General features: G+C 37.6%; 1 protein-coding gene across 1 annotated transcript in view; it reads left to right on the forward strand.

Moving 5' to 3' along the window:
• CYP2C19 (cytochrome P450 2C19) overlaps positions 1 to 12,410 on the forward strand; it is a 102,363-nt gene that overhangs the window by 854 nt on the left and 89,099 nt on the right. The window contains exons 2-3 of the mRNA XM_002756462.7: positions 1,588 to 1,750; positions 1,921 to 2,070. Of these exons, the coding sequence (XP_002756508.4) occupies positions 1,588 to 1,750; positions 1,921 to 2,070 (313 nt within the window). The remainder of the gene's footprint in view (positions 1 to 1,587; positions 1,751 to 1,920; positions 2,071 to 12,410) is intronic.

Consider the following 12,410-nt stretch of genomic DNA (forward strand, 5'->3'; position numbering starts at 1 on the left):
TTTTTGGCTGATGGTAAATGGTAAGGAATGTGTTAGTTATTAGAGGTTTCATTAAATAAGCCCTCTACTATATTAACCATGTGTTTTATTCAGAGTAGCTGTGAAAATCAAACTGCTCTGAAGAATTAATTTATGCCTGTTGTCAAGGAAATAGCTGTGGGTTCAGGACAAGCAAAAGCAGATAAGTGGTAGATAAGACATTATAGACTTCCATTATTAGATCCACAAACTAATGTTTTAATTACACTGGAGCTACAATATATAAACCCCAAATGACCTTAGGGTTTGGTAATAGTAGGAAGAGGGGTAGAAGACATGTAAGCATAGGGTATTTTCTCATGTGAAAGATGGTTTAAGAGTTAATATAATATACGAATACTCCTCATTTTGTAATAATTAGCATATCCAGAGAGTAAAGGGCTGTGATTAGCATATTAAGTCTTATAAGCATGATGGTATGATTAGATCAAGAGAACGAGGCTATAGTTATGAAGAGCACTCCTACTAGATTGATGTTATGGGGAAGGGCAAGGTTGGTAATTCTAATTAGGAGTCATCACATGGCTATTGGGGGAGAAGTGTTTGAAGGCCCCATGTTAGTAGTATGGTTTGGCTGCGAACTCGTTTGTAGTTTGAGTTTGTAAGGCAGACTAATAGGGTTGAGGTTAGTCCATGGGCAATTATTAGGGTGGTTGCACCTGTAAAACTTCAGGGCATTTGAAACAAAATAGCTATGATAACAAGTGCTGTATGGCTTATGGAATAGTAAGTAATAAGTGATTTTAGATTAGTTTGGCACAAATGAAGCTTGTTATGATTATTCTTCATAGGGATAGTATGAGAAATAAGTTATAAACTCTGTTAGGGAATTAAGGATTAAGGTAATCCTTATAATCCCATAGCAACCTAATTTTAGGAGTACTGCTGTGAGGACTATTGATCCAGCAATGGGGGCCTCTATGTGGGCTTTTGGGAGTCCGAGGTGGAGTCATAGAGAAGTATTTTTACTATGAATGCTATGATGCATGTTAATCATAAAAGGCTATTAGACCAGGAAATTGTTAGTTCTTGAAACTGGGTACTGGTCTTAAGGTGGACACAAGAGTGCTGATAAATTTCTCAAGCATCAGTGTTTGAATAAGTAAAATTTCAAAATTGGGTTAGCTGTGGGACACTGAAAATAAATTTATCATTCTCTGAGCTCAGTTTCTTTGTTAAAAATAGAGCAATAGACCTGCTGAATATGTTGATGTGAGGATTAATTGTAATCTGTGTAGCAATTGTTTAACCATTGCCTTTTGCATCATAGACCACCTGAGTGGCAAGTAAATTAATCATCATTATAATAATATATATAATAATTATTATATTATAACAACTATTAATCATAATCATGTTTATATATAAAGTTCAGTATAATAGCCATCATCATGTTTATATATAAAATTCAGAAATATTTGAAGCCTATGTGGCTGAATAAAAGCATACAAATACAATGAAAATATTAATCCTAGATAGGCTCAGTAAGTGGAAAAAAGCGGACAAAATAGTGACTTCATTTGCTGTTTTCTCTATCTCCTTTTCTAGTTCTCAAAAGTTTATGGCCCTGTATTCACTCTGTATTTTGGCCTGAAACGCACAGTGGTGCTGCATGGATATGAAGTAGTGAAGGAAGCTCTGATTGATCTTGGGGATGAGTTTTCTGGAAGAGGCCTTATCCCAGTGGTTGAAAGAGCTAACAGAGAATACGGTAGCTGTGCATGTGCCTGTTTCAGCATTGGTCTTGGGGTTGGGGAGGATGGAAAACAGAGACTTGCAGAGCTCCTTGGGCAGAGCTTGGCCCATCTATGTGGCTGCCCAGTGTCAGCTTCCTTTCTTGCCTGGGATCTTCCTCCTAGTTTATGTTTCTTTTCCTGTTAGGAATAGTTTTCAGCAATGGAAACAGGTGGAAGGAGATCCGGCGTTTCTCCCTCATGACCCTGCGGAATTTTGGGATGGGGAAGAGGAGCATTGAGGACCGTGTTCAAGAGGAAGCCCACTACCTTTTGGAGGAGTTGAGAAAAACCAAGGGTGAGTGACCCTACTCTTTATGTCTGACCTTATGGGACTGCTCTCTTCTCTACTGTCATTCTTGGAAACATTTCAGGAGTGGCCAGATCCTTTTTTCTTTTCTTTTATTATTATTATTATAATTTACATTCTTGGGTACATGTGCAGAACATGCATGTTTGTTACATAGGTTAACACGTGCCATGGTGGTTTGCTGCATCCATCACCACGTCATCTATGTTAGGTATTTCTCTTAATACTATCCCTCTTCTAGCCTATCACCCCGCTGCTATCCCTCCCCTAGCTGCCCACACCCTGACATGGCCCAGTGTGTTATGTTCTCCTCCCTGTGTCCATGTGTTCTCATTGTTCAACACCCACTTATAAGTGAGAACATGTGGTGTTTGGTTTTTTTGTTCTTATGTCAGTTTGCTGAGAATGATGGTTCCCAGCTTCATCCATGTTCCCGCAAAGGACATAAACTTATCCTTTTTATGGCTGTATAGTATGCCTCAGTGTATATGTGCCACATTTTCTTTATCCAGTCTATCTTTGATGGACATTTGTGTTGGTTCCAAGTCTTTGCTATTGTGAACAGTGCCACAATAAACATGTGTTCATGTGCCTTTATATTAGAATGATTTATAATCCTTTGGGTATACACCCAGTAATGGGATTCCTGGGTCAAATGGTATTTCTATTTCTAGATCCTTGAAGAATTGCCACACTGTTTTCCGTAACGGTTGAACTAATTTACACTCCCACCAATAGGTAAAAGTGTTCCTATTTCTCCACATCCTTTCTAGCATCTGTTGTCTCCTGAGTTCTTAATGATCATCATTCTAACTGGCATGAGATGGTATCTCGATGTGGTTTTGATTTGCATTTCTCTAATGACCAGTGATGATGAGCTTTTTTTCATGTTTGTTGCTGCATAAAGGTCTTCTTTTGATAAGTGCCTGTTAATATCCTTTGTCTACTTTTTGATGGGGGTTTTGTTTTTCTTGTAAATTTATTTAAATTATTTGTACATTCTGGATATTAGCTCTTTGTCAGATGGGTAGATAGCAAAACTTTGTTGCCATTCTGTTGGTTGATGGTTCACTCTAATTATTCTTTTGTTGAGCAGGTTTTAGTTTAATTAGATTCCATTTGTCACTTTAGGCTTTTGTTGCCATTGCTTTTGGTGTTTTAGTTATGAAGTCCTTGCCCATGCCTATGTCTTGAATGGTATTGCCTGGGTTTTTTTCTAGGATTTTTATGGTGTTCCCTCTTACATTTAAACCTTTAATATATCTGGAGTTAATTTTTGTATAAGATATAAGGAACTGATCCAGTTTCAGCTTTCTGCATAATGCTAGCCAGTTTTCCCAACACCATTTATTAAATAGGGAATCCCTTCCCTATTGCTTGTTTTTGTCAGGTTTGTCAAAGATCAGATGGTTGTAGATGTAGGCATTACTTCTAAGGCCTCATTGGTTTCAAAGAACATCTTTATTTCTGCCTTCATTTCATTATTTATCCAGTCATCATTCAGGAGCAACATGCTCAGTTTCCATGTAGTTGTGCAGTTTTGAGTGAGTTTCATAATCCTGAGCTCTAATTTGATTGCACTGTGGTCTGAGAGACTGTTTGTTATGATTTCCATTCTTTTGTATTTGCTGAGAAGTGCTTTACTTCCAATTATGTGGTCAATTTTAGAATAAGTGTGATGTGGTTCTGGGAAAAACGTATACTCTGTGGATATGGGGTGGACAGTTCTGTAGATGTCTATTAGTTCTTATTGGTCCAGATCTGAGTTCAAGTCTTGGATATCCTTGTTAATTTTCTGTCTTGTTGATCTGTCTAATATTGACAATGGTGTTTTAAAGTTTTTCACTATTATTGTGTGGGAATCTAAGTCTCTTTGTAGGTCATTAAGAACTTGTTTTATGTGTCTGGGTGCTCCTATATTGGGTGCAGATATACTTAGGATAGTTAGCTCTTCTTGTTGCATTTATCCCTTTATCATTATGTAAAGTCCTTTGTCTCTTTTGATCTTTGTTGGGTTAAAGTCTGTTCTATCAGAGACTAGCATTGCAACCCTTGCCTTTTTTTTTTTTTGCTTTCCATTTGCTTGGTAAATCTTCCATCCCTTTATTTTGAGCCTATGTTTGTCTTTGTGTGTGAGATGGTCTCCTGAATACAGCACACTGACGAGTCTTGACTCTATCCAATTTGCCAGTCTGTGTCTTTTAATTGGGGCATTTAGCCCATTTACATATAATGTTGATATTGTTATGTGTGAATTTGATCCTGCCATTATGATTCTATCTAGTCGTTTTGCCTGTTAGTTGATGAAGTTTCTTCATAGCATTGATGATGGTCTTTACAGTTTGCTATGTTTTTGCAGTGGCTGGTCATGGTTGTTTTTCTTTTCCATTTTAAGAAAATGCATTTTATTATAGTCTCATTTCCGTTGTATGTTTTGCTTTCAAAACTTTTATTAGAAAGGTGCTAGATCTCTTGGATCTATCCTCTATATTTTAACTTTTTTGTTATTTCTGTCTGCCATTTTGCACTATGTACTAGGAAAATTTTTTCACTTTATCGTCCAGATTTTTATTTTTTAAAAAAGGTATATTTTATTGCATTTTAGATTTTGGGGTACATGTGAAGAACATGCAAGATTGTTGCATAGGTACATACATGGCAATGTGGTTTGCTGCATTCCTCCCCATCACATATATCTTGCATTTCTCCCTATGTTATCCCTCCCCAACTCCTCACATTCTGCAGTTCCTCCCCTACTTCACCCCTACAGACCCCAGTGTGTGATGCTCCTCTCCCTGTGTCCATGTATTCTCACTGTTTAACACCCACCTATGAGTGAGAACATTTGGTGTTTGATTTTCTGTTTTTTTGTTTTTTAATTTACTTTTTATCTTTTTAAAAATTTTCTTTTTGTTGATTTTCTGTTCTTGTGTCAGTTTGCTGAGAATGATGGTTTCCAGGTTCATCCATATCCCTCCAAAGACACAAACTCATAATTTTTGATGGCTGCATAGTATTCCATAGTGTATACGTGCCACATTTTGCCTGTCCAGTCCATCATCGATGGGCATTTGGGTTGGTTCCAAGTCTTTGCTATTGTAAGCAGTGCTGCAGTGAACATACATGGACATGTGTCCTTATAATAGAATGATTTATAACCCTTTGGATACATACCCAGTAATGGGATTGCTGGGTCAAATGGAATTTCTATTTCTAGGTCCTTGAGGAATCACCACACTGTCTTCCACAATGGTTGAACTAATTTACACTCCCACCAACAGTATAAAAGTGTTCCTATTTCTCCACATCCTCTCCAGCTTTTTTAATGATCGCCATTCTAAGAGATGGTATCTCAATGTAGTTTTGATTTGCATTTCTCTAATGACCAGTGATGATGAGCATTTTTTGGTTTGTTGGCCTCATGTATGTCTTCTTTTGTATAGTGTCTGTTCATATCCTTTGCCCACTATTGAATGGGCTTGTTTTTTTTCTTGTAAATCTGTTTTAGTTCTTTGTAAATTCTGGATATTAGCACTTTGCCAGATGGGTAGATTGCAAATATTTTTTCCCATTTTGTTGGTGGCTGATTCACTCTAATGATCATTTCTTTTGCTGTGTAGAAGCTCTGGAGTTCAATTAGGTCCCATTTAGACAAAAAGCCCATTGGCTTTTGTTGCCAATGCTTTTGGTGTTTTAGTCATGAAGTCCTTGCCTATGCCTATGTTCCAAATGGTTTTGCCTAGGTTTTCTTCTAGGGTTTTTATGGTGTTAGGTCTTCTGTTTAAGTCTTTAATCCATCTGGAATTAATTTTAGTATAAAGCGTCAGGAAGGGATCCAATTTCTGCTTTCTGCACATGGCTAGCCAGTTTTCCCAACACCATTTATTGAACAGGGAATCTTTTCCCCATTGCTTGTTTTTGTGAGGTTTGTCAAAGATCAGATGGTTGTAGATGTGTGGTGTTGCCTCTGAAGCCTCTGCTCTGTTCCATTGCTCTATATATCTGTTTTGGTAACAGTGCCATGCTGTTTGGATTACCATACCCTTGTAGTATAGTTTGAAGTCAGGTAGTGTGATGCCTCCAGCTTTGTTCTTTTTGCTTAGAATTGATTTGTCTATGTGGGCTCTCTTTTGGTTCCATATGAACCAAAGGTGTTTTTTTCCAGTTCTGTGAAGAAGGCCATAGGGAGCTTGATGGGAATAGCATTGAATCTATCAATTACTTTGGGCAGTATCACCATTTTCATGATATTCATTCTTTCAACCATTAACATGGAATGTTTCTCCATCTGTTTGTGTCCTCTCTTATTTCATTGAGTAGTAGTTTGTAGTTCTCCTTGAAGAGGTCCTTTACATTCTTTGTTAGTTGTATTCCTAGGTATTTTATTCTCTTTGTAGCAATTTTGAAAGGCAGTTCATTCTCGATTTGGCTCTGCTTAAGTCTGTTATTGGTGTTAGGTAATGCTTGTGATTTTTGCACATTGATTTTGTATCCTGCAACTTTGCTGAAGTTGCTTATCAGTTTCAGGAGGTTTTGGGCTGAGATGATGGGGTCTTTTAATATATTATGATGTCATCTGCAGATAGAGACATTTTGGCTTCCTCCTTTCCTAATTGAATACTCTTTATTTGTTTTTCCTGCCTGATTGCTCTGGCTAGAACTTCCAATACTATATTGAATAGGAGTGGTGAGAGAGGGCATCCTTGTCTAGTGCCAGATTTCAAAGGGAATGCTTCCGGTTATTGCCCATTCAGTATGATATTGGCTGTGGGTTTGTCAAGAATAGCTTTTATTATTTTGAGATACCTTCCATCAATACCTAGTTTATTGAGAGTTATTAGCATAAATCACTGTTGAATTTTGTCAAAAGCCTTCTCTGCATCAATTGAGATAATCATGTGGTTTTTGTCTTTGGTTCTGTTTATGTGGTAAATTATGTTTATAGACTTGCGTATGTTGAATCAGCCTTATATCCCCGGAATGAAGCCTACTTGACCGTGATGGATAAGCTTTTTGATGTGCTGTTGCAATCGAGTTGCCAGTATTTTATTGAAGCTTTTTGGATCTATGTATACCATGGATATTGGCCTGAAGTTTTCTTTTCTTGTTGCGTCTCTGTCGGGGTTTGTTATCAGGATGATGTTGGTCTCATAAAATGGTTTGGGAAGGATGCCCTCTTTTATTATTATTATTATTATTTTTATTATTTCTTTATTTATTTTTATTGCATTTTAGGTTTTGGGGTACATGTGAAGAACATGGAAGATAGTTGCACAGGTACACACATTGCAATGTGATTTGCTGCTTTCCTCCCCTTCACCTATATCTGGCATTTCTCCCCATGCTATCTCTCCCCAATACCCCACCCCCTGTTGTCCCTCCCATATTCTCCCCAACAGACCCCAGTGTGTAGTGCTCCCCTCCCTATGTCCATGTGTTCTCATTATTCAACACATGCCTAGGAGTGAGAACATGCAGTATTTTATTTTCTGTTCTTGTGTCAGTTTGCTGAGAATGATGGTCTCCAGATTTATTCATGTCCCTACAGAGGACATGAACTCCTCATTTTTGATTGCTGCATACTATTCCATGGTGTATATGTGCCACATTTTCCCTGTCCAGTCTATCATCGATGGGCATTTGGGTTGGTTCCAGGTCTTTGCTATTGTAAACTGTGCTGCAATAAACATTCTTGTGCATGTGTCCTTATAGTAGAATGATTTATAGTCCTTTGGATATATACCCAGTAATGGGATTGCTGGGTCAAATGAAATTTCTAGTTCTAGGTCCTTGAGGAATCTCCACACTGTTTTCCACAATGGTTGAACTAATTTACACTCCCACCAGCAGTGTAAAAGAGTTCCTATTTCTCCACATCCTCTCCAGCATCAGTTGTCTAAGATTTTTTTAATGATCACCATTCTAACTGGTGTGAGATGGTATCTCAATGTAGTTTTGATTTGCATTTCTCTAATGACCAGTAATGATGAGCATTTTTTCATATGTTCATTGGCCTCATGTATGTCTTCTTTCATAAAATGTCTGTTCATATCCTTTGCCCACTTTTGAATGGGCTTGTTTGTTTCTTTTCTTGTAAATCTGTTTTAGTCAGATGGGTAAACTGCAAAAATTTTTTCTTATTCTATTGGTTGCAGATTCACTCTAATGACTGTTTCTTTTGCTGTGTATAAGCTGTGGAGTTTTATTAGGTCCCATTTTTCTATTTTGGCTTTTGTTGCCAGTGCATTTGGTGTTTTGGGCATGAAGTCTTTGCATACTCCTATGTCCTGAATGGTTTTGTCGAGATTTTCTTCTAGGGTTTTTATGATGTCAGGTCTTATGTTTAAGTCTTTAATCCATCTGGAGTTAATTTTAGTGTAAGTTGTCAGGAACGGGTACAGTTTCTGCTTTCTGCACATGGCTAGCCAGTTTTCCCAACACCATTTATTAAACAGGGAATCCTTTCCCCATTGCTTGTTTTTGTCAGGTTTATCAAAGATCGTATGGTTGTAGATATGTTGTGTTGCCTCCGAGGCCTCTGTTCTGTTCCATTGGTCTATATCTCTGTTTTTGTACCAGTACCATGCTGTTTTGATTACTGTAGCCTTGTATAGTTTGAAGTCCGGTAGTGTGATGCCTCCCACTGTGTTCTTTTTGCTTAGAATTGACTTGGCTGTGTGGGCTCTCTTTTGGTTCCATATAAAATATAAGGTGTTTTTTTCCAGTTCTGTGAAGAAGGCTTTGGTAGCTTGATGGGGATAGCATTGAATCTGTAAATTACTTTGGGCAGAATGGCCATTTTTACGATATTGATTCTTCCTAACCATGAACATGAAATGTTTCTCCATCTGTTTGTGTTCTCTCTTATTTTGTTGAGCAGTGGTTTGGAGTTCTCCTTTAAGAAGTCCTTTACATTCCTCGTTAGTTGTATTCCTAGGTATTTTATTCTCTTTGTGGCAATTGTGAATGGCAGTTCATTCTTGATTTGGCTCTCTTTAAGTCTGTTATTGGTGTATAGGAATGCTTGTGATTTTTGCACATTGATTTTATATCCTGAGACTTTGCTGAAGTTGCTTATCAGTTTCAGGAGATTTTGGGCTGAGATGATGGGGTCTCCTAGATATACTATCATGTTGTCTGCAAATAGAGACAATTTGGCTTCCTCCTTTCCTATTTGAATACCCTTTTTAAATTTTTCTTGCCTGATTGCTTTGGCTAGAACTTCTAGTACTATATTAAATAAGAGTGGTGAGAGAGGGCATCCTTGTCTAGTGCCAGATTTTAAAGGGAATGCTTCCAGCCCATTCTGTATGATATTGGCTGTTGGTTTGTCATAAATAGCTTTTATTATTTGCAATATGTTCCATCAATACCTAGTTTATTGAGGGTTTTTAGCATAAAGGGCTGTTGAATTTTGTCAAAGGTGTTCTCTGCATCAATTGAGATAATCATGTGGTTTTTGTCTTTGGTTCTGTTTATGTGGTGAATTACGTTTATAGACTTGCATATGTTGAACCAGCCTTGCATCCCCGGGATGATTTCTACTTGATCATGGTGGATAAGCTTTTTGATGTGCTGTTGCAATTGGTTTGCGAGTATTTTATTGAAGATTTTTGTGTCTATGTTCACCATGGATATTGGCTTGAAGTTTTCTTTTCTTGTTCAGTCTCTGCCAGGTTTTGGTATTAGGATGATGTTGGTCTCATGAAACAATTTGGGAAGGATGCCCTCTTTTTGGATTGTTTGGAATAGTTTCAGAAGGAATGGTAAGAATTCCTCTTTGTGTGTCTGGTAGAATTCAGCTGTGAATCCATCTGGACCTGGGCTTTTTTTGTGTGGTATGTTATTAATTGCTTCCTCAACTTCAGATCTTGTTATTGGTCTATTCAGGGTTTTGACTTCGTCCTGGTTTAGGCTTAGAAGGAGGCAGGTGCCCAGGAATTTATCCATTTCTTCCCAGTTTACTACTTTATGTGCATAGAATTGTTTGTAATATTCTCTGATGAATTTCTGTGGAATCTGCAGTGATGTCCCCTTTATCATTTTGTATTGCATTTATATGGTTATTCTCTTTTTTCTTTTATATTAATCTGGCTAGCGGTCTGTCTATTTTGTTGATCTTTTTGAAAAACCATCTCCTGGATTTATTGATTATTTGAAGGGTTTTTTGTTTCTCTGTCTCCTTCAGTTCTGCTCTGATCTTAGTTATTTCTTGTCTTCTGCCAGGTTTTGATTTTTTTTTTATCTTGCTCCTCTAGCTCTTTCAATTTTGATGACAGAATGTCAATTTTGGATCTCTCCTTTCTTCTTATGTTGGCACTTATTGCTATATATTTTCCTCTAGAGACTGCTTTAAATGTGTCCCAGAAATTCTGGTATGTTGTGTCTTCTTTCTCATTGATTTCGAAGAACTTCTTTATTTCTGCCTTCATTTCATTGTTTATCCAGTCAACATTCAAGAGCCAGTTGTTGAGTTTCCATGAAGCTGTGTGGTTGTGAGTTAGTTTCATAATTCTGAGTTCAGAATTGATACAGTGTGAATTCGATACTGCCATTTTGATGCTAGCTGGCTGTTTTGCCTGTTGGTTGATGCAGATTCTTCATTTTGTTGATGCTCTTTACCATTTGGCATGTTTTTGGAGTGGCTGGTACTGGTTGTTCCTTTCTATGTGTAGTGCCTCTTTCAGGAGCTCTTGTAAAGCAGTGTGGTCTGAGAGACTGTTTGTTATGATTTTCATTCTTTTGCATTTTCTGAGGAGTGATTTACTTCCAATTATGTGGTCAATTTTAGAGTAGGTGTGATGTGGTGCTGAGAAGAATGTATATTCTGTGGATTTGGGGTGGAAAGTTCTGTAAATGTCTATCAGGTTTGCTTGTTCCAGGTCTGAGTTCAAATCCTGGATATACTTGCTAATTTTCTATCTGGTTGATCTGTCTAATATTTACAGTGGAGTGTTAAAGTCTCTCACTATTATTGTATGGGAGTCTAAATCTCTTTGTAAGTCATTAAGAACTTGCCTTATGTATCTGGGTGCTCCTGCATTGGGTCCATGTATATTTAGGATCGTTAGCTCTTCTTGTTGTATCAATCCTTTACCATTATGTAATGTCCTTCTTTGTCTCTTTTGATCTTTGTTGCTTTAAAGTCTATTTTATCAGAGACAAGAATTGCAACTCCTGCTTTTTTTTGCTCTCCATTTGCTTGGTAAATGTTCCTCCATCCCATTATTTTGAGCCTTTGTGTATCCTTGCATGTGAGATGGGTTTCCTGGATACAGCACACCGATAGGTTTTGGCTTTTTATCCAATTTGCCAGTCTGCATCGTTTGATTGGTGCATTTAGCCCATTTGCATTTATGATTAATATTGTTATGTGTGAATTTGATACTGCCATTTTGATGCTAGCTGGCTGTTTTGCCTGATGGTTGATGCAGATTCTTCATTTTGTTGATGCTCTTTACCATTTGGTATGTTCTTGGAGTGGCTGGTACTGGTTGTTCCTTTCTATGTGTAGTGCCTCTTTCAGGAGCTCTTGTAAAGCAGGCCTGGTGGTGAGAAAATCTCTAAGTACTTGCTTGTTTCCAAGGGATTTTATTTTTCTTTCACTTATGAAGCTTAGTTTGGCTGGATATGAAAATCTGGGTTGAAAGTTCTTTTCTTTAAGGATGTTGAATATTGGCCCCCACTCTCTTCTGGCTTGTAGGAGTTCTGCCGAGAGATCTGCTGTGAGTCTGCTGTAGGGTTTCCCTTTGTGGGTAAGCCGACGTTTCTCTCTGGCTGCCCTTAGCATTTTCTCCTTCGTTTCAACCCTGGTAAATCTGACGATTATGTGCCTTGGGGTTGCTCTTGTTGAGGAATATCTTTTTGGTGTTTTCTCTATTTCCTGGACTTGAATATTGGCCTGCCTTACTAGGTTGGGGTAGTTTCCCTGTAGACTATTTTCCAGCTTGGATTCATTCTCTTTGTCACATTCAGGTACACCTATCAAACGTAGACTAGGTCTTTTCACAAAGTCCCATATTTCTTAAAGACTTTGTTCATTCCTTTTTACACTTTTTTCTCTAATCTTGCCTTCTTGTTTTATTTTATTGAGTTGATCTTCGACCTCTGATATCCTTTCTTCTGCTTGTCAATTCGGCTGTTGAAACTTGTGCATGCTTCATGAAGTTTTCGTGTTGTGTTTTTCAACTCCATCTATTCACTTATATTCCTCTCCAAGTTGTCCGTTCTTGTTATCATTTCGTCAAATCTTTTTTCAAGGTTCTTAGTTTATTTGCATTGAATTAGCACATGTTCTTTTAGCTCATGGAAGTTTCTCATTACCCACT

Source organism: Callithrix jacchus, chromosome 12 (genome assembly GCF_049354715.1).
Source record: "Callithrix jacchus isolate 240 chromosome 12, calJac240_pri, whole genome shotgun sequence".
In the NCBI taxonomy this organism is placed as follows: domain Eukaryota; kingdom Metazoa; phylum Chordata; class Mammalia; order Primates; family Cebidae; genus Callithrix; species Callithrix jacchus.